The sequence below is a fragment of the Hetaerina americana genome, unplaced genomic scaffold (assembly GCF_022747635.1).
Source record: "Hetaerina americana unplaced genomic scaffold, ioHetAmer1.1.p SCAF_115, whole genome shotgun sequence".
Taxonomy (NCBI): domain Eukaryota; kingdom Metazoa; phylum Arthropoda; class Insecta; order Odonata; family Calopterygidae; genus Hetaerina; species Hetaerina americana.
The window spans coordinates 979532-1005968 of NW_027286237.1; the positions used below are offsets into that span (position 1 = coordinate 979532).

General features: G+C 40.3%; 1 protein-coding gene across 1 annotated transcript in view; it reads right to left on the minus strand.

Annotated features, from left to right (window-relative positions):
* LOC139685476 (uncharacterized PE-PGRS family protein PE_PGRS54-like) overlaps nt 1-26208 on the minus strand; it is a 113709-nt gene extending 87501 nt beyond the window's left edge. The window contains exon 1 of the mRNA XM_071582496.1: nt 25365-26208. Within this exon, the coding sequence (XP_071438597.1) occupies nt 25365-25487 (123 nt within the window). The 5' untranslated portion in view covers nt 25488-26208. The remainder of the gene's footprint in view (nt 1-25364) is intronic.
* Between the last annotated feature and the right edge of the window lie 229 nt (nt 26209-26437).

Sequence of the window (26437 nt, forward strand, 5' to 3'; positions counted from 1 at the left end):
TAAAAAAAAGCAGTAAGATCGAGGGTGATATTTAAAGACAATAGGAATGTGAATTAAATACAAAGAACAAACTGTAGTCTTAACAGAAGAAGGCGAAAATTGTGGTCGTAAAATGAACATCATGATGTTGTACTTGTACACGTAGGGGTGCCTTTTTGAGTCATATAATGAAAAATGACCGTAGAAATATGCCATTACAACACAATAATAGAAAAGAAAATTTCTGGCGGGTTGCTCAGAGATAATCCTTATCCATCAACATTCAAATAATACTAATCAGAATTTCCTTTCGAAGACCATTATCATCATCAGGAATCAAAATTCCGAAGATAGAATTTCCTGTTACACGGCAAACTCGCAACTGCTCTTATTCAGTAAGACTCCCCTCTCTCCATCTCCTAAGTCTCTTCATCACTCACTACGCACATATATATTTCAAGTTGAATATTCCATTCCTCCGTCCTCTCCTGCAGTTCTTCCCATGTCGAGGAAGCAGATGCTTTTTCTTCTACCTCTCATGGCGCTTAAGTTTTTTACCGTGCGGCCCTGCATTCGAAATTCGTTCTCCGCCACCCACGCACCTCCTCGGAGCGCCTTTCCGTTTCCTTTGCCCTTTTCGTGGGCGCTCTCGGCCTCTATGTGAGTGGGAGGGCGGGCAGGGTGAGGGGGTGGGTGAGTGGGAGAAGAAGCATCTTTTTTCGGAGGAGGGGAAAGCGGGAGAGGCTGGACTGTGCGGAAGACAATGTGACCAACAAATACAAGTACATCGCCTAGACTGTGACTGGAATGAGTAAAATATGGCGTGTCCAGCACATCACCGTACCTTAACTAATGACCTGTTCAAAAAGGAAAGTATTTTCTGCGATAGTCTACCGTGTAAGGTACACGTACGTTTTGGATCGATAAGCTAAGTAATAAACGCTATACTTCCATGCATTTCTTCACAAGAAACAACCTGTAAGTGTATATTACAGTTAATCCTTCTTCGATTCTGTATTCTACTTTCTACCTCCCTTCATCCCGTCCAATATACCTATTATTTTCCTCCCCTACCTCGTTTGCCTGACGTTCTCCCTTCTGTCGCAGTCTTTCTCATTGCATCGCCACTCAGAATGCTCTGCATCTTATTTACCTGCCTCTTTTGAATTTCTCCGAACAAACGCTCTCTCTTCTCCGGCCAGGCCTAATACCTCTTTGTTTGTTTTTCCTCCCATTTAAAATTGTTCATTCTCCCACACACCCACATTTCAAAAAGCCTCCAATCCACGCCTATCATCTTGTTCTGGCGACCGAGTTTCTGAGCCGTACATACTCTGTCTAGCATTAATTCATTGAAAAAAGTTGAACAATAGTTTTCAATCTACAAGGACTATAAATATTAAAAAAACTATAGCCACTGAAAGAGTGATAGACCAACATGGTAAAAAACGTAGTTTTCCAAATTTTCCGCAAGTAGTGCTGTGCTGGGAGAAATGATATAATCTCTTTCGGATATTTTCCTGCGTAATCTTCTCCACTAAGTTTTCCATGTCATGAAGCTGTCCACAGCAATAAGGGAAGTACCCTGATTAAGTTTTATGTTATGGTTACGGAGTAGATCTCTCTTTCATTTTCTCTGGTTTCATAAATTCAACGATTGGTTTACGTATACTGTCTTGAATGCAGTCGTTGCTTGCGCAAACGTTCAGCGAAAATTACTTCCAAGAGAATTTTTTCTCCGGTCGTCCCAGGGGTCCAGTCTGGCTTTGTGATTCTGATAACCCGTATTGGCTTGTCATCAGATGATCCCGAGGGACGAACAAACCATCCGTGTGTACTCGCAACCATCTCCGAGGCTGCAGTAGAACCCGGGCGACCTTCAGATTGGCAAATGAGCGAATCGTTCTCACGACAGACCCGGCTTGAATAATATTTTGGAACTTAATATTTTGGAACTCGATGTCCGTAAATTGTGAAAAAAATCAATGAAATCAATAGAAACATAATGAATAAAGTAATAAATGAATGCAAATTGATTTTGACTGAAAAATTCAATTCCTTCTTTGGCCAATTGATGGGAGGTTTTTGCAAGAATTCAGTTGAATTAACCAAAATAGAGTATATGTAATTCCTCACTTTTTTCAGATGTTTTCGTTTCACGGAACTATCAGGTCCATATTCAGTAGTGAGTCCCTGGTAATCGAAACATCTTTTGATTTGAAGGTTTTTAAAAAACAACATTTTTCAAAATCAACTGCCCTCTGCAAGCATCACTGAATTAGAATCGAAAGTAAATAATTCATTTAAAGTTGAATGAATCAAAATATTGTTTACGCGGTCTTTTTGCGGGAAAATCCAACACACAAGCGCTGTAAAAATATAAATTTGTTGTGCATTATTTGATTTGTGTTATGTCATATTTTGACGTTTTAGAATAGTTGTGAAATGGCCTTAAGTAAAGCGTGATGGTCGGACGTCCGTTCGATTTAGCTGCAAAGGGAATGTTATTAATAAATTTTTTAAGATAAAATATAGAAATATGGTTCTTCGATCAATGGTCAATGAATATCATGACCGCAAAATTTCAGTCTCAAACACGCAAGGAAAATTTCTGACAAATATTTAAGGGCTTCCACACGTGCAGTGACGTTGAAATGTTAATTAAATTTTTAACATAAATTTGATGCCTTCTCCTGTTTCACGTGTGAATGCAGTTAATAAAAAATGTTTCCACGGAAGACTCTTCTTTACCTTATTGCTCAATTCGGAGCGTAATGGATTGGGCACCAAGTCATTTACAGGAATATCAAGTGATAGTAACAATTTCGACGTAAATCCTAAGTTTCCTTTTACTTCAATCTAAAGAACTAATTGGAACGACTCGCTGCGTGAACGTTATTGGAGATCAACACGTAATCACGAAAGATTTTAAACCACAATGGAAAGAACTCGATTAAAGACATTTGACTATATATGGCCTCCTATCATGTCCTCCAGCTTTTCCTTATGAACTCATTTTTGAAATTTATAAAAAATGTATATAATCCACAACATAGGCTTTGTAATGATAATTCAATGAATTATAAACGGTATAGAAAAACTTTAAGAAAACTGGTAAGAAATTTTTTCTTGATATACTTTCCATGAAAAACTTTCATAAGCGGAGAATTCTTTTACAAGTCCTGTAAACGTTTCGGTAGAATATCCTTTTGAAGCCATATCAAAGGAGGAAAATAAAGTAAAATTGCTTGCATTAAATAGCAATATTGGTCCGCGCTTCTGAAAGTAGAAATAAAACGAGGCCTGAGGCCACTCATCGGATACGAAAGCTGACCTTTTACTAAAGGGTTCAAGTTAATCCCTCAACGTTAGAAGAAAACAAATTGTGTATAGGTTAAATATAGTCTTATCAAAAAAATCACTTATCTCTTTTCACAAGGATTTCATCCAAGACTTGTTAGTCACGTCATAAATTGAAAAGTACAATTTCTGTTGTTTTAAAGTAGGTGATTTTATATTGTCTTAGACCCTAAACTTCCGAACAGAAGAGTTTTCCTCTCGCGAAATAAAAGAGATGGCGCGAGTGGGTGTCGTGAGCGACGATCATGGGGCGATGGGGAGCCCCCTCCCCTCTTAATTATGCCAAAGTTATCCCAAGTTTTAAATTAGCGGTAGGAAAGAATCTCGTTGCTGCTGCCACGAACAGCGGGTAGCTGAAATTTCCTCCTCTCTCTATCTGTGTCTTAAGCACACACCATCATCAAACTAGTCTCTTAGTCCTCCCCGCGCGTATCGCGTTACTTCCTCACGATAGCCACCTCTTTGATTGGATTGGGAGGTAAGAGAGTGCATCAGCGCAGATCCTGCACATTCATTTAATTGAGAGAGAGACTTGGGGGATAATATGTACCTAAATGACTCCACCTGTACCCATTCGACTCACGTGATATTTTTTCTCCTTTGAACGATATTTATTGTTTCGCGGAATTATGTCGACGCGTTCCCACGGAACCATTCTTTTCTCTCTCATTTTTGAGTATGCCTCTCATCTTCACATTTCCCAAACTTTGGCTTCCACCGTACCTAAGAGTCCCAAAGGGGGAATCGGATGAATGATGGGCCTGCCCAAAGTTTTCTTTCCTTCTCTGGGCTGGGGTGGTGGCGAGAACGGAGGCATGCAGGTGCACCGTTCCCCGGGACAACAATGGGGATGGGGGGAGGGGGGTTATCCTCATCCCTCCCTCCCCCTCCCACCCCCGAGATCCTATGAATAATAATTCACCGCGGTTCGAGCGCGGTTTTGGCGGCGTTGGCGGCCTCCCTCGCCCGTGGTGTTCTCGCCTGGGCTCCCCCGGATTTAGCTCCTCATCTTCTCAACACTTCCCTGAACGCCGACGGAGGAGTCGACTCGATTAACATATTTACCCGTTTACCTGCAGTTCCCGCAGGAGCGGGTCCTGTGCGTTTCCCCAGAGGGAGGAGGAGGGGGGGAGTGGGTGTGTTGGCAAGCGGGCTGCCTCTTCCCCCTTCCCCATCTCCACTCATCTCCCCCTATGCTTGAAATACTTATTCCCCTCGGAGAGAGCATGCATGTTTGGAAGCCCAAAACTGTTCCGGTAATTTGAAAAATTTTTGCGGAAGACCCGCCAGTCTTTCCGGGATCGATCTACTGTGAAACGAGGGAAATCCAGAAAGGGAATGCCAAATTTCGACGCACAAGCTGAAATAAAAGTGAGGTCCAAGTTGAAGTATTGTAAACCGGAAGACTCAGCATAATCCGGCGGAAGCGCCTGTGTGAACGTGGTTGTCGTTATTATAAATCGGTGTACTCGGTAGACTTATGTTGACCGAGGGGATTAAGCACTTGTACACACCTAAATCATACCCTGGCACTGTAATAAGTTCTGTAACAACCCACATTAAACTTAGTAAATCATAAAACTGTAATCTTCACGTACTCTCCGACTTTATTTCATCAAAAATGCATAATATTTTCCTCCTTTCACCTCGCTCATCCAGCCTTCCACCATCTGTCTTGGCTTCAACATTCCCTTGTGACGGAATATGACCATATTTCACATTTTCCGTTGGAAGTATGGTCTTTCATAAAGAGCACTGAAGTAATCACCAGAAGAATTTCAAAGAAACTGCGGGAGATGCCACAACAGTAACTTTTAACCAAGTCATCCGCCAATGTACATTTCAATGCAACAATATCAGAGGGTAAAAATCATTCGCCTTGACCGGGATTCGATCCGGGATCCCTCAATATCGTTTATAGAATCATGTTAAAGCCTCTATCAGTGTCAATTGCATTGGCTGTGTAAGTGGTGAACTCATTCCAGTAGTTCATCGCGTGGTGCTTACCATTTTCTCTATAAATTTGTGAAGATGGAACTGCCGCCAACAGAAGGAAAAGCTGCGGAAGTCACTGGTGGAACCTTTAATGATATGCTAATGGATTTGTGAATGGTAGTTTCATCTAAAATGCAAATGTTTTTCCTCGGAGTCTTTCACTTTTTTTTCTCTGGAAGAAAGAAGTGAATATTGCACAAGAGATAATCTTTTTTTTACATTTCCCTAAGCGTTTGGAAACGCCGCATTAGTGGTTCTCAAGAATGCTTAAGTGTGACAAAATTTTCCTGAGCACTTTCCCCAGAATTTCCGTTTTATATCATTTGGTATAGTACTTAGCGCCTGTAAAGGTTAATGGCGCAATCAAAATGCGGTAATACATCAGGACGTGTTTTACGTTCCTCTTGAGACGCGAAACGAGTATTATTCGTTTCACGTGAACTGTTTTGGTTGCCATTAGAAAAAACTAATCGTGTATTATTCAGCTCTTCCTTGTTCATTAAGATTTAGGTGCAAATCACAAAATGGTATCATTATTCATCCCTTCCTCTTGAAATACTACCTTGATCAAAAAGTTCCCGGAATAACCACCGTGTGGCGCTCCCATCGTTCCGATTTGAGTTTTTTTTTTTTTGTTAAATTGGTACATCTGTTGTTGATATTCCCTTTAAATCTTAGTGTCATAACTTGACATTTGCAAAAGTTACGTAGCCAAGAGTACATCTATCTCTGTGTGTGTTGGCGATTTTTTACAATTGCAGAAATGGATTTAAATTTGCAACAACGAACTTGTATTAAATTTTGCGTAAAAAACGGATTTAGTGGCGCACGGACGTTGGAAATGTTGGAAAAGTGTTTCGGCAACGATTCTCTAAAAAAAACGGTCGTTTACCAGTGGCACGAGCGGTTCAGAAGTGGTCGTGAGTCAATCGAAGATGATGAACGCAGTGGCAGACCATCGACATCGAAAGTCGGTGAAAAAATTGATAAAGTAAAAGAAATGTTGGTCAATAACCGCAAATTAACCATCAGAGAAATAGCGGAGGACTTGAACATTGCCTATGGATCCGCCCAAGACATTGTGGTTAATGATTTGGGTTTCCGTCGTGTAGCAGCAAAGTTGGTTCCAAAAGACCTCAATTTCATGCAAAAAAGAGACCGTGTTGACGTCGCAAAAGACATGATTTGCGAGGCTGAATCCGATCCCACATTCATCAAAAGGATCATTACTGGAGACGAGACGTGGGTTTATGAGTACGACACGCAATCCAGACATCAGGCAAGTGAATGGCGTTCACCAAATGAGCCGAGACCAAAAAAACCACGTCGTTTTCAGTCAAAAAAGAAGGCAATGCTGACGGTTTTCATGGATTACAACGGTGTAGTGCATCATGAATTTTTGCCAGAAGGCCAGACAGTAAACAAAGAGTATTATTTGGGCGTTATGAGACGTTTGCGTGAAGCAATTCGCCGAAAGAGACCAGAAATGTGGGCAGAAAACTCGTGGATTTTGCACCATGATAACGCACCGTCGCACAGTGCTATCATTATTCGTAATTTTTTGACGAAAAATGCAACAAATACCATCCAACAGCCACCGAATTCACCTGATTTGGCTCCCTGTGACTTCTTTCTGTTCAATCGAGTTAAAAAACCATTACGGGGAACGCGTTTTAGCAGCCGAGAGGAAGTAATGGAAAAATCGCAGGAAGCACTGATGGACATACCGAAAACCGAATATAAAAAATGTTTCGAGGATTGGATCAAGCGCTGGCATAAGTGTGTTGCAGTCGATGGGGATTACTTTGAAGGGGACAATATAGATTTGGATGAATAAACTTGTATTTTTAATTTTCTGAATAAATTCCGGGAAATTTTTGATCAAGGTAGTATATGAATCAACTGTTCCACTCGCTCTTGTTTTTGCCCTCCTTTTTTAACCTTGAACTTATTAAAAGGAATTAAAACTAAGGCAATTGTTTGCAGTTGAGAGGAAGATAATTTAAAAATAATTCTAAAGGCAAAACAAATTTGAACAAGTGGGAGTGTTTTACATTTTTGACAGCAATAGCGACCTAATAATGATGATGGGGATAGTAAACAGAGAAGCAGACCTGAAGGATGTCTTAATCGAGAAAAATCAACTTTACACGGCAAATTATTTTCGTCTCACCATCAAGAAGGGATTAATGATTACAACTGTACGAAAATTATTTTTCCGCAGCTGTAAGAAATTAAAACTACAAATAGAAAACGAGCTGAAACAAAATAATTGGTGTTTATTAGTATAGAAGAATGAATAAAACTAATTGGATTGCTTCAGTAAAAAAATACTACAAAGAGTGGTTGATGGGGAAAGCTACGAAAGGCACAAGTACGTTGAAGAGAGGAAATTAACAGGACACAACCTGGAAACCATAGTTTAGCTGAAGAATATAATGAAAGGAGCCGTGGTTGGTTGGGTTTACGTCGAGGGGTCATATACGCATTTAGAGAACCAGGTGGTATCACGAGATTGTCAGGTTTCTTTACGGACTAGCTTGAAGAGCCTGTCTTGGACCAAACCTCGATTCATCAGGTTGGATTGAATGCAGCAGAAAAGAATGAGGATGAAGTAATTGTTCTTTGGTTTCATTGCATCTTTTAAAACATTCCCTGCGGCATCAATCCTCATCGTATTCCGACCAAACACAGGTACATGGCGCTCTCTTAACGCTCGCTGCGCTACTGATTAAATTTCCTCTCAGTTACAATTGCGCTCCCGCAAAGAGACCGTCGTGAGAAACGCTCCCTTCATTTCTTATCGTTCTTTTTCTAATTCCCCCATTGATCTCTAGAGCCGGGGAGCCATCGGTTTTTGTTCCCGCGTCTTCCCCCGGGGAACTACGGCTCCGGAGGCCGTCGTGAGGCCCATGCCATTCCCCCTTCCCTCTCCCCCCCACCAACCAAGCAGCGAGCCTCCCTGCCTTCCTTCCTATCCGTCTTGTGCTCTCGGGGAGAGGACGTTAATCAGCATTCGAGGCCGCGCCAGCCTCCGCGGTCGCCGTGATTGCTCACCGGCTCCCCCGCGCGAGATCTCCTCGGAGGGGGGGGGACAGAAAGGGGGTGAGCCGAGGGTTTCTCGGGATTTATCGTATATGTCGGTACTTCGGGTTACCCTCGGGTCTCCCGAAGGGGTTCACTCTCCTGCACATCGAAGTCGTGATATCCGCGCCACCCTGGCATAATCATGCTCCCCTTTCCCCCGATCATCGATTCTTTGAGGGACGCGGATTGGTGCCATGTTTACTTGAACCAGGTCATAGGTGAATACAGGATTTTTTGAGTGAGAGGATGAAATGCGACTACGGGTTTCTATTGCTATTTTCATCTAGTCCTAGTATTTGGGATTAGGATCTGATTCAGAGGTGGATGCTGACGATGGTACTAGGGGCGCGACCCGTAAGAAGAGAAGGGTGAATATTTGATGCTAACATTTAAGAAAAAGAAGATTTTCTAAACATTACAGGACAATTTTTAAATTTATCGTTAAAATATTGCCTTTTTAACTAAGCTTTTTTTTAAAGGAAACGGGTAGTCCTGAAAGGGGACCCTGCGCTACTAAACAAAGAGCCCAAATTTGAATCGGAAAACACGTGTAGTCACCTTCAGCTTCAGCAAAGCTATGAAAAATTTTTTTCAAGTACCTGATCTTATTGAGGAACCAGAGGTGGCCTTTAGAAAAAGAAAGTTACCTCCCCACACTGATGTGTGAATTTCATACACCTTTTAGAGGTCAATAGAATGTGAACTCAACTCTCATCTATCAAACTGACATTCGGGTTTAATGCTGCGGATTTGGTGGTTGTATTATTATACTTTCTGAACCGTTATATCTGTTTTACTCACATTTTTCACACGCATGTTTTTCAAGAGGCGATGACTCTCTGGTGTTGCATCCCCTAGTTGTGTTCAACAAAAACTTTGGGTGAAATATTTAGCTAAACTATGGGAAAATTACTATGAATGGAAATGAAAACGAAGGATGTGGTAAGAACAAATTGAGTAGCTTCAGGCATGATGTGTTGGAAGTCTAACATAATGAATAACTGATCGCAGCACTTTCCCACTTTATCAAGTGGAAAAGTGCTTCGATCAGTTATTCAAAGGATGTGGTTCTAGAGGTGTGGCCAGGGAAAGAAGTTGATAATCAAGACAGATTCCAAGAATACGGGAAAATTGGATGCTGGAAATATTTAGAGACGATTAAAATATTGAAGACAGAAGTAGAGGGAGAAATGTTGGGTAACGGAGGCAGGGGTAAGAAAAGGTCGTGCATGTTGCATGGAATGAAGGGCTTGATAAAATATGAGAAGATAATGATGAAGTTCAATAAATCGAATGGCTTTAGGGTGCTTGTGCCGTTTTAGGTAGAGTTCAGAAGTTCAGCAGAATTGAGCTTCTGGGTTTATCAAAAAACTTACCTTGAATGGTAGACTAGGGTGAATCCGCTGCAGCCTGATAGCTCAGTGGCTAGAAAAGTGGACTACTGGCTAAATGAGCCGTGTCATTTGATTCTGGGTGGTGCCTCTAGGCACCCCAACTTTACCCAAACTATGATTTTTAACTTTAAACACACTGCACAAGGAAACCACAGGCATTACGGGGAAAGGAACTGTGCCGTCCACTCCGACTCAGACGAGTCAAGTTCACGCGCCATCGAGTTTAACCCTCACATATGAAACCAATCTACATGTTGATAGCTGTTCCTGTGCTTTCCAATGGCTCCCTTGTTATTAAATCTCTTTTTATTAAACACTGAGCGATAAAAAAATTGCCGTTAGGAGGTTAGGAAAATAGAAATAATTGTCAAGAATCAAAATAGCGCAGTAGTTACAAAATTATTATTTTGCACATTAACTCAAATTGGTTTTTGAGACATCGGGAGGAGATTTTCTACCTCTCTAACTTTTGCGTCAAATATATTCTCATCCTCTGTGCGGGGTAGGGATACGCTTCCTCGGGGCATACCACATCTAATCGCTCCTGTGTCAGACCCCTTCCCTAGCGCTGGGTTTCGGTGACGATAGCAAAAATTAGTACTCATCGGCATCTTGAATTTGTCCTTTCAAGCCACCTATCTCCTGTCTTATCAGAGTTAAAGGCTCATTGCGGTGGGTAAAAAGAGCTTATGTTTTTTATGGGAAATTTATAAATCACACATAAGTACATTCACTAAATTCAGTTTCAGCAAAGGATAAATTGTGTTTTGTTACAATTAGACACTTCAGTATTTAACTGCCGTACCTCACCGTGTCGTATCGTCCCGCGCGCAGCATTCCCTGTATGCAGTTCACGGAGCTCCACTGTTCAGTAGTGGCCCAATTTTTGCCAGCATACCCAAAGCGAAACTATAGCCTAGTAATACCCCACGTTCCCTATTCTCATCAGGTTAGTATTCCTTCTGGATTAACTAATTTTATATCCGTCATGTCGTTACCCATTTGTATGGCTATGCATGTACGAGAAACACACTCGTATGACCCGAAAAACTCGTATGACACTGAAAATTTGTAGAAATGTGAAATTACATTCATGAGAGAATTCTGCACAGAGAAAGTTCATTGTTTGACAACGGTTGGAGTCTATTTCATAAGAGACAATGTGGAAAATCCTTATAAACTCTTGGCATAGACGGTGATTACGTTCATTTTTTGCATATTATTTTAAAAGAATTGTTCCATGCTCTTTATACTAAACGGTCCAGGAAAAAGATCAACACCATTTATAAAATGGGTGCAAATTTCATGTACGACTACGTGTATACCACGTAATTACTCACGATGGTACTTGAAGAATTCGCTTAGTAAATTGAGAATAAGAAAAGAATGTTGCGGGGATGTTGCAGAAAAGGAATTGATTCAGCGAAAATTTCAGAATTCAGTGCTTTTTCTTTGAATTTTCCATAGTTTCCTGCATTATTTCGTCAAGCTCAGCGGAAAAGTTTAAAGTACCACCTCGGGTGTAATTTTAAAACGCGATTTCATATTTTTTGCTCCAAGTTGCGTTCTGTGTGGATATGTACATTCAGTCTGATAAACTTACTTAGCGAACGTAATTCCAACTATATACTGTAATTATCTCCTCTTGAAACGAAACAATTTTAGCTATTTAAAATCATTAGAACTTCAGTCCTTGGCCTGAAAGGTTTCATCTATGTATTCCACACCTCTTTTAAGTTTTATGATATAGATTACACATATATTCCCTGATTCTCAAACTTCATTTTGCCTTCAAATCGACAGTTTATTTGCACACCTATGTTGAGGAGCGATAGACTGCGTAGTTGATGCAGGAATGATCAGACTGCATTACGTAAACTAATGCAAAAGATCATGTGTGTGTAGAAAATGTACTCTCTTTCCGGATAATCCCTTATAAACTTATGTCGCGCGATGAAGAATATTGAGATTCGACTTGATTTCCATGGAGATCGTGGAAAGGAGACTGGCGCAGCGTTTTCGAGGTTCGCAGACTCATATCGACCGGGTCACGCGCGTTCGTCCGCCCACGAAATTGAGGATCTCCCCCGTAAAAGAAGCTTCGCACTTATTTACACTTAACTGGCTTCCTGCGGCATGAAAAGAAAAGAAAAACGAGACACTTTAATAATTCAGGTCCCGGTGGGGGAGAAGGGAGTTCCCAAATTAGGAGAAAACGGGTAGCTTTTGCTAAGACTCGGAGTTAGATTTTTTTTTCGGGAGCTTTGTGTGCGACGTCCAGCTGTTTCCACGGAGTGACTGGATCTGGCCCAAGTCTCCCTCGTTAATCGTCGATTTTCCCACGCAAAAATATTTCCTACCCCCCACCCACCTTCCAGAAAATTCCCATCGCTACTGCTGTGGCGGGAAACGAACGAGATCTTTTTTCTCTCTCTCTTAAAACAATACAGTTTCAGGATTAAGCTCTGAGGAATTATTTAAACGAATTTGGCGCAGGCTTAGCCTTCCATTATTCACTCATGATTTTTTTTTGGAATGCTCGCGAGATTATGGAATTTTCTACGGATGTGAGACAGAGGGACAAGAGTGAAGGAAGGTAGATTAGTGGCGATAGAAATATGGCGCAACAGAATAGCGATAAAAGAAGATAAAATAGACCTTCAGAGTGACTAATGAAATCTTTTGAAGAGAGGGATATCTGCGAAAGGCATTAGAGGAAAAAACAATGAGTAATTTTCTGAAACACTGTGCTTGAGCTGTAATTGATGCTGTAACTGAGATACAGTAGTTTTCCGTATATTTTTAATATTGTTGCAAAATTAACCATGGAAGCGAAAATGTTGCTGAGGGGTTGTTGTAAAACTCTGGGCTGTCTTTCTATAATGAGACTCAGATGTGTGGTATGAGGTTGCTCATTGTTCTACATAATTATAAGTATTACTACTTACAGTGTAAGATGAATGTATGGTTTTAATGAACAAAAAGGCTATATTAAAACGCTAAACTTTTAAGCCACGAAATTTTATCTTCCTTCCTTGAGTCATCTTCGGGGTGGATCATTTTAGATATATATAGAAGTATGTATATATATAATGTATATGTATGTATATAAAATATATATGTATGTATATATATATATATATATATATATATATATATACACACACACCCACGCACACATATGATATCCTCCAATATGCTTTTTTCCCCTTATCTCAACGACCAAGTTTCCGAGTCGTACATTCCTTAGCAAAGCAAAACTAAAGTTCTATATAAAAAAATTTACTTACGAAAAATACGGCTTGCAATTTCACATGGCGTCTACTCTCAGTTGTGCCAGTCTAAGAGAAAAAATCATGCGATCATTGATGGGCGAGGCCGAGAACTTTTCAGGCCACCCTATCTTGCGAACTCTTATAAAATTGGAAATGGAGGAAAGAGCCACGCTTTGCTCTTAAAATCACAGTGTAGGATTTTGTGATGTAAAAAACTTCAACGTGTAAGTTAGTTTTATTATGAATGTTTGACAATTATGGGAATAGTTTGGAGTGCTACTAATATAAAAAAAACAGAAAAATTAATTATAATGGTGATCGGAAAAAAATTCCTGATTGCAAATATTTCTTGAGTTGAGATTAGGAAACGGATCATTTTGAATGGAATTTACTTTTCAACGGCAATGAGACATAAATGAAAGAAAAAGCAGAGAACCTTTGATTGAGGGTGGTGAAAAGGTACGGCTACACGAGGAAGATGAGATTGAAATAGATTGCTGAAATTGAGTAGTAGCAAATAAAGGTTCACTACAAATACGAAAATGGAAGCTTACAGAAAAGTTAAAAAAGGAAGAGAGAGAAAATAATAAGGAATATAAACAATGAAAAACGTTATGAGGAACGTAACGAGGAAGATCAGAGATGAATTACACGGAATAGGTGTTACAAAACGGTTGCGCAAAAAATCTGAATTATTGAAAAAATTTCTATCTATCAGTTTTTAATTGTTCTAAAAAATAATCCTCAGTTCGATGACCCATCCTAACGCGTAACGATCGGTCATGAAACCGATTTTATTGGGAAAACCCGTTAAGTTTTCTATCTTTGTGGCAACCGAAGTGAAAAATCTAATGAAAATGGTGAATTGACATAAAACACTTTCCTTAGTTAAGTTTGTATGTAGGACACATGATATGAAAGCGAGAGTTTAATTTAAAATATTCTTCAGTCAGCGTTATCCGTTTATTTTTAAGATGCGCGAGCGTTGGAATTTAGATAAGCTCCGCGAAGATTGATATCTCACGTGAAAAGGAATACTTGATTTCATTTCCAAATTAGGATTGTACGCCTTTCGCGAGATGCTTGGATTATTCATTGAAGGAAGCATGTACGTCAGCAGAAAACCACCCTTTCATTTTGACTCAAACATTCACGGGAAAATGATTTGATGTTTTAAATTTTAATACTGAACTGACGTAGGATCATTTAATAATGAATAATTTAATATCAAAGAGATTCAAACAAGGAGGATGTGATATTTGACTTCTCCTGATCTAACAAGCCTTCATTATACACTGAAATATTTCCAGTGATAGGTTCAATATTACTTTTGATATACATTTTCGCCGTGAAATATATGAATGCGAGTTGGGAGTTGGACTATTCTGTAATTGAAATGAAACACAGTAATAAATGGTCTATTTGTTCCTTCATATTTGATAGCATATTATATTTACCATCTTAAGGCTCGAAAAAACTTCCCGTGAATTTTCTATACCCCATTATTATATTCCCGGAGACTCAGGAGCACTATAACTTGATGGGTGGGTGTTTTGGGCTTCGGGAGCAACTGCGAGGAAACCATGATACACATCTGCTTGACACCATTGATGGCCGGCCGGCTGTCCCAGATGCTTCTCGAGGTAGGGCGTCCAGGAAGAGGGAATAAATGGATCCCATTCAGAGAAGGAAGAAACTTGAGTGGGATTAGATTTATGTGCAGTTGAACTATCTGTGGATCGACCTTCAGTCTTCGCCATTCGAGAATCGATAACGCTTTCATTAAAGAATTCTTCGGTTTTTACGTTCCTCTACGCAACATGTGAGCACTGAGTGGGATTTGATTTATACCTACCAATTATTAGCCATGTGTCCCGAATGTTGTTGCTTGGCTGTTTGGAAAAAGCTTATCGCTAAGTTCATGTGCGGAATATAGATGATGATTCTCCCTTAGCTTCGGATTAACGAAAGGAAAGCATTGATTATATTAAATTCACTTTCACCGAAAGTTGTATTTTTCAATATTCAAAATGGGCATCCCCCCCCTTTGCTTTCAAGGACTCATTACGATTGTAAATATCACCTAAAATAAATGGAATATATTAATTTTATTTTATTGTATTAACTTTTAATCTACATTCCTTGAGGATCCCAATAACCCTCGGTGCTAAAACCTTTATTTAAACAGCCTCAAGCAAAGAGAAATTAACTGAAGTTAATTCGAGCATTCGTACTCTTGGTAATATTACTAGATCCGCAATTGCTAGCTTATTTTGTTAGTGAAATTGCAACAAGGATAACCTAAAAGCGTTAGTTTTAAACTACTTTCATTTATTATAAAATAAGAACAAAATGTACGTTGGAAAAGGTTTTGCCTGTATCGCTAATATTTGCAAGTATTTTATCATATTGCCGGAGGATAATGTTGAGGCACACTAAATTTTTTATGGATGGGTGTTACTATGCTTGATAAAACTGAACGCAATATGTGGAAACTTACCCTGTATTTTAATTTTAAATTAAAAAGCAGAGCTAAAAATTATGTATAATGCTGTGAAAAAATTATTTGGTGAAATTCATTATTACTTGACAGTTTGTCTAAGTTTCGAAGTACATAATGCATAAAAAAGATGCGAAATAACGCGTAAAAATGCGTAAAAATATTTCAGTATATAAATTTGGAAGAAAAAGTAGTTATCTCAAATTCGCTAATATGTATCAGGGTGAAAGTTCTCAGAATTAATTTTAAATCTGAGCAATTAACACGCCTGCTGTCCGCAGGAAAATTTCCTCTCTTGTAACGACGGCAAACATTTTTTCAGCATTTCTTCACATAGGATTTCGACTTTCCAGGCAACGATTTCTTGGCACGAAGGTGAAAGGAATTCGATGGGGGGAGTAAGGATTTGCAGCCTATGGATTCTTGGCATTGGGAAAGAATAAAAAAAATCCTCCTCCTTCAGCTTCAGAGGGCTGGACTGGCATAAAAAGGCTTTTAAAGCCCGGCCGCCATCAAAGATACGTGGACGCGCATAGCATGTCAACTATTGTAAAAGTTCTCTTTGCCTGCGGTGAAATGATAGTAGGTGAATATAAACGAAATGTCATTTTATTCTCCCCATAATAGGCGAGTGATTTACACCTTTTGAAAATCCTAGTCGGGTGATGTTACGTGGGTTGTCGGATTTTGAATAGCTAGTTAGCGAGCGAGCATGCATCACTCGATCGCGTGAAGTATTCTGTTGTGTGTTTGGTATGGGTTGCGATTCCAAAGTGCAACGAAGTATGTGAAGTTATTTTCTCTGCACCTAAAATGTTAAACTCTGTAACGGAGAGCAAACCTTTCCTGTGACTTAAAATTAAGGGAGACTGAAGGATTAGAGAAGGGACATACTTTTCACGGAATTAGGACCCTTTACTATTCTTCTGAAGGATTCTCTGCAACTATAGGTATTCATTGTTAATGCTGGCAATTAAAAAAATATGATTACTATGGTATAATCTTCCTCCGTACATGATATAAATTAATAGGTTTTACGATCATACTCGTACATGGTCTTAGCAACTAAAAATATATTATTCAACAAGTTAGTAGGGTTATTCTTCTTACTCTTCTAAGTTATCGAAACACAGTTTTTTAAATCAGGAAAAAACCAATTCAATGTCTTCCAATGTTTACACTACTTATTATTTAGCTTATAAATGTAAAAGTAGCAAAAGTATTTTACCATGAGAGCGATTGATTTGTTGCATCACAATAAAAAAATTACAGCCGCAAAATTAAAAAACAATATTTTATAAATCTCAAGTTTAGAACCATTTATGTAGGTACTCTACCAGGGAAAGTCAAACACGCTTGGGATTTTTTAACCTTATATTATTCAGGAACCACAAGTATGTATATATGGCTTCTATATGGTCGTTGATCACGGGTGCGCATTTATAATTGGATTCCGCGAGGTCGAGTTTCAACATTGGCGCGCGAATATACTTTTTCGCTGATAATGATTTATCTGTTCACCTTGTTAAAACTTCCGTCACCATTGTAACTTAATAAAGACTCTCAAGTGGAATATTAATTGCGCTCGGTAATTCTATTCTTCCTCATCCTTTCAAAATACGGAAACTATTTATATATTTTATTTCCTCACTGAGTATTCTCATGTTTTTTTAGGTGTCCCTAAAGTGCCCCCTTAGGTACGATGAGTTGAGCTGATAAATTTTTCATTTCAGCCCACGTTCTTAAACGGTGGATTCCCTTTATATTTAAAAAAATATCCTAGGCGTTGTGGGATTGAATTATAACTACAGAAGAGGCTTTTAGGTGTCTACAGTGACATTTGAACACAGGTCTCATTTCAGCCTTGGTGCATCTGCTTTTGAACACCAGTGGACCCACGCAAAGTGATAATATGCGCCTGAATGAGTACTTATGGTGGCTAATTGAAAGTTACTTTTTTCAATGAAATACCATTTTTATGACAATTTTTAAAAATTGTGAAGGTTCACGGAGTTCTCTTCGTAGCAATTCAAAATAAACTATTTTGGTAGTTTTTTTAAAATGAATCATAAATGGACCTAAGTTTTCCTCAAAAGAAAAGAGTTATGGCTACATTAACTAACGTTTGCTCTTAAAGCCAAAGTTAATCTCTTGTAGACCTCACGCCATTCCATTGATACCGGAAGGGTCACGTGGTGAAGCGAATGTTGGATATGCCACGCGTCGTGATAAGTCTGCTAATTTTCCTTGTTTAATGGCCTCGAATCTTTCCCCTTCACCATAGGCAAGATCGGAGAATTAATATAACCCACCCTCCCCAATGTGTATATTTTTTTCAAAACAAGAGGGAGCGAAATCCATGAGACTTGGTTCCATTGCACTCATGAAAAGTGTATATTGCCTACGTCCCGCGCTAAGCTACCGTTCCGTATAAATTACGAAAGTCCATCTGGAATCTCTAGACTGCAATCTCGCATGAACGATAATGCAATAAAAGAATGCTTTGTTTTGGAAGCATTTTATTCGCTTTCAAATAAAAATCAGTGCCACAAGTGCGACCATCAATTACGAGCACGACCGACCTGCGCCCCCTCTTATTCAGATATCTCTGCACTGAGGGCAATAATCACGCAACGCTTGCATTAAGAATTATATTCCTCCGCGGGTCGAGTAGTAAAGGACAGGCATGTGCGACTACAGTTGATTCGCATTCAAACTATAATACGCTATGGATTTACCCGCGGTAAGTACCAAGCGAGGCAAGCCGCGTTTGAATTAAAAATTCCATTTTCGAGTGAATTAGGTGGATTTTAAAAATTCAAGATATTGCGCCGCCTTGTTCTGCCCTGCGGTGAAGTTGGCGGTTTATCGCATTGTTGCAAACTGCATTGGCCATTGAGGTAGGAGTTTAGTTTCATGTTCCTTCATGGACCCCGAAAGCAATATCCGACGGTTGCTTGAAGGGGTAGATTTTGTGGCGCAATGCCTTTCGGATACTTGTGGAGTTTTTATTTTATTGTTTGAGACTCATTATTAATTCCAATTGGCCGATGAATTAGTCAAATGTTTTAGCAACGGCTCTAATTTCGTGTTTGACACTTTCTTGAATATTCACCATTTTTATTGTCGTTGGACATGTCTGGTTTAGCGAGCATCGAACAAACAGTTGTATTACCAATAATGATTCGTTTCAACGTCATTAATTATTTATCATTGGAGCGGATACTCGCATTGATATACACAATTTATTCTGTCGGGGCAGAGTACGGAGGGTCATTAAATTTTCACCTCGTTAGATATAATTATATTGGGAACGAATGATTGGGATTCCGTTAAAGCTCGGAATTGATAGCAGTCAATTGAAATGGCACATTCTCTTTACCGATATTATCGTCAATTAAGGTATTTGCATACTACTAGGGTATAAAAAAGTCTTGTTCTCTGACTTTTTGACCGAAAATAATTTCTATCTACTCAATCCAGCTTTCAATAATTTCCTTCGAGGAGCAATAGAATATTCGGCGTTTAATTTTTTGTGAAATTACAGATGTAATTTTTGAATGGCATTGAATCCTACTAATTAATTAAGGCAAGTTATGCAAGTAAACCTATACCCAAGGGTATGATGAGGTTAATCCAATTTTTCATCTCAAAAAACTAGCTTTATCTTAATGATAAATGGCGAATGCATATCAATAAGAGTTGCACGGATGTTAGGTTTCCCAAAGTTTCAGAATATCGGTTTCAAAATTAAAATATTAGGCCAAGGAAATTACATCATATTAACGCAAGAGTACGTTTTTGACTTAACAACGTTGTCTGTTTATGCTTTTCAAGGTTTAACTGTCGCATTGTTCTTGTAAAATAAACATGGGTGATCGAATTAGCGAAAGTCATTGTAATTTTGCAATGAATGAGTTCACTTTATTGAAGGACTTATGTAGCCAAACGGCATTCTGTAACGGGGGTCCAAAAATAAAAGCGGAGAATTGGTCGTACGCAAATTATTTACTATTTTCTGCAATTCCTTCGATTTGCGATTTAGTTCCGGTCCGAAATGTTGCGCCTCTATTTTCACATTATTAGCAAAAGATAATCAGTAGCCCATTTCATCCGCTGAAATGAACAGCGCTCTGGGTAAGGATTTTTTCCTCAAGTTTCTCGTTTACATAGGATATGAAGAGCCAACGAGGATGGAGTTCATTTATTACCCTAATCTTTACTCATCTACAATATTTGCTGGGTGAACACCAAAGTCAAAACAGACTTTCGGTCTCCCCGAGAATGGCAAATTCTCCCTTCTAAGAACTGCACGATCAATTCATTCGTCTGGGACTTAGAAGGCGTATAGAACTTGAGATTGACTCAATTTTGGGACATCGAATGAAGTCTGATAATTCTATCTGATTCGGCATCTTGGTGAATAAATTAACCGAACGTCGCGTGTTCCAGTTCCACTTTTAACGGATTTTATTGCAATGTTATTTGTTAATGTTTTTCAAAATACGAGCTTAAGTCGGAGGGGGGGTAGTAATGGAGAGGAGACAGAAAGTCAATTCCATTTTGACAATTTGTCACAAAGTTTCTGCAAACGTCTCGCGGATAGAAGTTATAAATCAAAACACTAACTGATACGCCTTAAGCTTGACCTTGGAAAAGTATCTATGAGTTGTAAATATCTTCCGCCCCACTTTTATGGTTTGAATTGTCAAGCCGACGCATTCAAGACGCACCGATAATGACCAAAGGTTTTGTCTGCAGATAAAATAAGGAGGAAACAAATCGAATATGAGCACCCAGCTATGCGTGGATTATTTCGTTCGCCCATACATTCTATAGTATATCGGTGCACAAAACTGTGAGTGTCGGGGTTGTTTGACAAAATGGCTATGGTTATCGAACCGGACCTAGTTTATTGAACTCGAACCAGTTACGAAGCGGGCCTCAAATATTGCCAATGAAAAAGCATACAGTCCTAATTTATAAGAGAAACCCTCTTACTGATGCCAAGGATACGAGAGAAAGAGAGAGCAACGATATGACCTTTCACTTTGGATGACCAATGCAGGGGACAATCACTTTCATAGTATGCATCAGTTTCGTTTGCCGTTTTCCGCACTGTTTTGATTATCTGCACTTTTTTAGATGGGGATAGAAAATGTATCAGTGCAGAAACAATTCTCCTCTGTACATTTTCATAATTTCTTCCTCATGAAGCTAATAAAAAAATATCTCCTCGGGAAAAAATTCACCAAATGTACTTTGCTTCTTCTCCTAAATTTAATCTTTTCGCTGCGTCTTTAGAGCCCTTCCTCCTCTCCCTCCTCTCTTCCTTGGTTTCTCTTTCACATTCCGCCGCATATAGTAATGTTTTTCTCGTAATTTTATCGCCTGATGTTGTCACAGTTTATTGAAAACATGTGGGCACGATGTTTAACTTAACACAGTGGATTTCCAAGTCAAGATTTGTCTTCTTCTAAATTTCCTCCGCTTTCACCCCAGTTTTACGTGGCGATTAAATGGCAGGTTGGGAACGTCTCCGGGATAGGGCACACTTCACGCAACACCCTTGGGGATTTATGGCACGACTAATTTGAGAATAAAAAAGAAAATAAATAAAAATTCTCACCTTGCCGCACTTAGCTCCCAACACATGCACACACTCGGTTAACCCTAAGGCGAGAGGCTTGATAATTGACTTGCGCCTGGAAACAAGAAAGCCAAGGACGAGTATCCCTGTTTCGGAAATACACCTGATGGGGAGTGGGATCTTAAAAGCTTCCGTAGCCGCCCCAAACTCCACGAGAAGGCACGATGCGAATGCAAAAGAGAGAAAGACGCATGGTGCTCGAGAGCTCCCACTACCAACACAGGGAATGAGTAAAATTCCGCATTACACAGGTGCGTTAAACGACCGAGTCTGAATGAGAGAATTAGGATAATCAGTTAATGCTGTATTTATGAGTCTCGTTTTTCCCTGGTAAGGCTCGCGTCCTGGGCAAAAGGCGGATTAAACGCTTACAAACGCTCAAGATTTCAGAGACGACGTGGCAAATAGACGAGGCAATCAAAATTATGCGCCTTTCATCTGTAGAATTTCTTACGCAGAGCTTCGCGGAATAATTTTCTCGTTAGTTTGGGAATTACTTTCTCGTCCTAATTTGTGAACGTTTTAAATCAAACCGGTAATGTTGGAATCAGATGACCTCCTGGAGGAATCATGAAAACATATAGAAAAGAAAATAAATGAATTAGTTTTGAAAGAAATTTAATTTGCTCATCTTCCTGCACGGTTACGCCGGATTGGGCTTATATTTCCGCCATTTCTTATTAAACATTTTTTTTCCGTCAACCATCAATAGCGTAGATGAAAATAAACCCTACTCATAATTTTGATAGCCTTCAAAATGGGAGGCATCTGCTACATTTCCGAGGGTCCTCGGTGCGGATCCAGAGAATTTCTTCAGCTAAACCTGAAATTCGTGGTTTTCCGCTCGCCAGAACTTTCGCAGAAAATCGCAGGTGGGCTGAGGAAAGGAACTGGCTCTCCTGCTCTCAATGCGCAGCTTTCACACTCAGTGGAATTTGACCATCTAATTCACCCTCAAGCAGAGCACTTATTTGATCATTGAAACGCGAAATGGCATAAATGGTTGTGGCTTTTATATTCTAAACCATGACAACCTGCATCAAGATGCATTTAAAAAAATTGTCATATTTAAAGGAACTGCATTGGGATAGCGGGAGAAATAGTAGTTGCGTGATTCTCATAAGTAAGAGCGTGTCGAACTGTTAACTGGGTGTAATGGAATCCCGCTCGGTGCAAAAAGAGAGAGAGAGAGAGAGAGAGAGAGAGAGAGAGAGAGAGAGAGAGAGAGACCACTCTTTTTTATTTCTGATTTGATCAGAGGATAAAAGCGTACATTGAAGAGGAGGTTCAACGAGGAAGTCAAATGCGTACATACTTAGTCAAATGAAAAGGAATGATGGAGGATAAGAAATACCGCCCGAGAGGTAGGGATGGAACGCTAAAAGTAATCGATCTTGATTAGTCAAGAGGCTAATGAAGAAATGAGTCCTCGCATTGGATCTTAATGTGAAATAAGTTCAGATCGCAGAGTACCTGATGATGGTCTCGTTAGAATTACCAAGGAATAGTGCCTCTTTCCTAAGATTTCAGTTAGCATTCGGTTTTGAGGAATAATAAAACGAAATGGATGTGTAAGCAGTGTTAATTATTTCCAGAATAAGTCATGAAACAGCTTTGCGGAATTTTTCTATGAGTTTCACAGACCCGACGGTGGTTTTGACCCATTTTCTTACTTATTACAAGTGGACTAATTAATGCTATGCAATTATTCATTGACAATTAATCAAATTCGTTACAATCGTGGTTGAGAAGATGAAAATGAGAGAGAGTAATGTAATAAGTAATCATAATTAATCCTTCAAAATGACTCCTATTCCTCAGAGATGTGGTTGGGAAAATAAATTTGTGGAATACGATCTGCAAAGTGATCTCATTGGATTTGAGTTTGTCCTCCTAGATTCGTAATCTGAACAGCTTTCTGAGCGAAAAGGGCGTAGTGCACTGTGAGATCTGTGGAATATTAGATGGATAATTTTGTAATCAAAGCAACCAACATGAATACAATTCCTGCAAATGACCCTCGACATCGAGGCACTCACAAATAAGTTAACACATTTCTTGCTCAGCCTGCTGCTATCCTCTACACCCCCAACGTTAGCCCGACCGCAGAACAACCCCTAAATTGTAGAGAAAAACGAAATTGGTTGATTAGGGAAACTCAGAATTTTTTGCACATTGCAAAGTTAATAGTCAAATGAAACATCCATTACTTGCATTGCTGATAGATTTCTGTGTATCAACTATTGGTTATTATAAGACTCGTGAGCAGGAATTTGCCGAACACTGTTTTATCTCTTGCCACTGATTAAGAAACACTATTGAGAATTACCTTGATTCCCTGTTGAGTATCATTTCATCAAAAGCGCGATCGAAGGAGGAAAGGGAGACACTTTCAAAGCATGATATCTTGGAATTAATATATGAGAAAGAGGCCATGTACGGGGAATAGGGGAGGTTGAAACGCAACTACAAGGAAAAAGTTAAAGAGGCAATGTCTCGATGGAGACTAAGGGGAATAATACCTGTACATCGGTCGACCGCGGAATCCATTATAAGAGAATGACTGGGCATTATTTAGCGCTTTAGTACTAATTATTAAAATGCACCACATGGATGTATGTAATGTTAATACTGTTGTTTTGGTGTTAAAAAGAGAATTATTTCTTTCTCGCTAATTTTTCGTCAACTACAGAAATACTCGGCGTAAGCGACTGGCAAATTTATTCTTAAAATATGAGAAAAACCTACGTAGTCATATCTCGGTGAAAAATGCATGAAAGTTTTTAAGGAGGTGTTTAATTTGTTTCTTTAAATATTTTTATTTTTATTATTTGCATCGTGTGTCGATCTTTACCAAATGAGTCTTCGAAATGTTGTACCATGTTGAATTACACCCATAGATATCATTTGGCAGAAATAAGAATCTCGCGTCGATAAAGCTGTTTAAAAACCATGGACAAACGCTAAGTTGATATTTACTACAAATATTATGGTGCCGATCATAATTTTTGGATTGGAAATTTGCATATTTTATTCGTTCAAATGCGGATGCTTTTGGATTTTTACCGATATTTTTAATTATTTAAGACAATTATCTCTTTAAAGATACATTTTTTCCAATTGCTGCGCTTTAATCTGATATGTAATGAAAAGAACTGTGTTTCCTACGATGGTATGAAAATACCTGAGGGGTCTGTTCAATATGCCGCAATAATAATGCGGAATTGAAGCATTTCACTTTCTGTATTACAAACGAAGGTTTCTCAGCTACTCCTTTGATGAAAATTTTTGAGATTTTCTTTTCTGAAAGGATCCACCGTATTTTGAATTTACATACATTCTGATGAAATAAGTGCATCTGGAAATGCTATAAAAGATAGGAGTTGTGTTTCTGTCTACATATGTTTATAAGTGGAATTTGGAAATTATGTTACATTTCAAAGTAAAGGCACCTATTTAGAGGCATGCATTCTGCAGTAGATGTTATTGTCGGTGGCAGAGGAAATTCAAATTAGTGCCGTATATACGAGTAATAGTTACTAGAAATTATTGTCAAAACCAAAAGTATTCCTCAAGTGGGGAATGGATGGCTCCCATGCCCCCTCTTCTTGGATCTGCCCTCGGTTGAGGAAGGAAGCACGACGCAATCTTGAGAAACAGAGTATGAGACGGCTGAGTCACCCATTGCGGAAGTGGTGAGATCGAGGATCGCGAGACCCATCCACCAATCCGCAACTCGTGGTAGAATTTTCGCTTCGGAGAAAAATTTCGGCGTCACTCTCATCCAGTACATTTTATCACCCCCGAAAACGGAGTAGATTCGTCTCGAAAAATATCACGCAGTTGCCGTGAGAGACCGAAACCGTGAACGGAATATTTATGATCTGCTCGGAATAAAATTCCACCGCGAGATAAACGTGGAGGCGGGGAGGATTACTTTTAAGAACAGAACTGACGGAACATAAAACTCACGATCGTTAGTGGGTCTCGAAATTCTTGGATGGATTTCGCGCGCGGCTCTCAAAAAAGATTTCAGGGGGTGGGCTGGGGTTCACCCTCGCCACGAGGACCGTGCGGGACACCGCCGTGCACAGGTCGTTCGCCCGCGGGTCTCGCTCGCTTACCTTCTGCATCTTGCCGGAGACGCCCGCGTTGGTCGCCGAGCAGACGAAGACGGCGAAGAGTGTCGTCGCGGCCAGCGTGGACAGCCGGCCGAGAGGCCGACCTTCCGCCGCGGGGTCCGCCATTGGCCAGCCGGAGATGTGAAGGGAGAAAAAGAGAGAGGGAGCACCCGTTCGTGTCGCGTAAACGTTTTATAGTGTTCCCCGCACCGCACAACCTGAGTGACTGGAGGATGCCGCTGCGAAGACGAGATGTTTGACTCCTCTTAATAGAGAAGAGGGTGCGTCGGGGTAGGAGGGGCGGACGGGGAGGGGAGGGGGATGCCGAGGAGAGAGGGAAGGGCCGGAGGAGGATGAGGGGGAGGGGATGGAGGGAGAGGGGGGGAAGGAGTTGGAGGAGGTTTGGGAGGGTGCGCGGCGATGCTACGAGGAGGAAGGGGGAATTGGAAAGATTAAGGAGAGATATATAGAGAGGGAGAGAAATGTGAGAAAGATGCTTGAAGGACTGGTGACACAGAAACCACCAAAGGACCCTCCCACCACACTGTATGTGTGTTTATGTGTGACCCCTCCACTCCTCTTTCCGCTCACTCGCGCACGAAAAAACCCCCTTCCCCAGGAGATCACCGCCGCACCTCACGTGGTGCACCCCCGGACCACTCCCGAAAACACCGCGTGGCGGGGGGAAACGATGTCCCTCCTCCACTCTCTTTTCCCTCTCCGCCTCCTTTGTTCTTTTCCGCCGCCGCAACCACTATCTCCTTCCCTCCCGGCCTCTCTCTCTCTCCCTATTTTTCCCGCTCTCTGTCTTCGAACCCTTTCCTCTCTGTCTATGATCTTGAAAGAATTCGGACGCGTCCCCCCCCTCGGGACATCACCAAACTCCTCGCCGGCGTCCGGTGCCCCGCCGCTCACTCTCTCTCCCCGACCGCCCCCCGTTTCGACTCTCGTCCCCGCCGTAAGCTTCCCCCACCCCCGCGGCTGGTCAACCCCAAAACACTCCGCACGCTCCGACGGGCGCCGCGAAGCACGCCCTCCACCTCCACCGCCCCCACCTCCTCCTCCACCGCCACAAT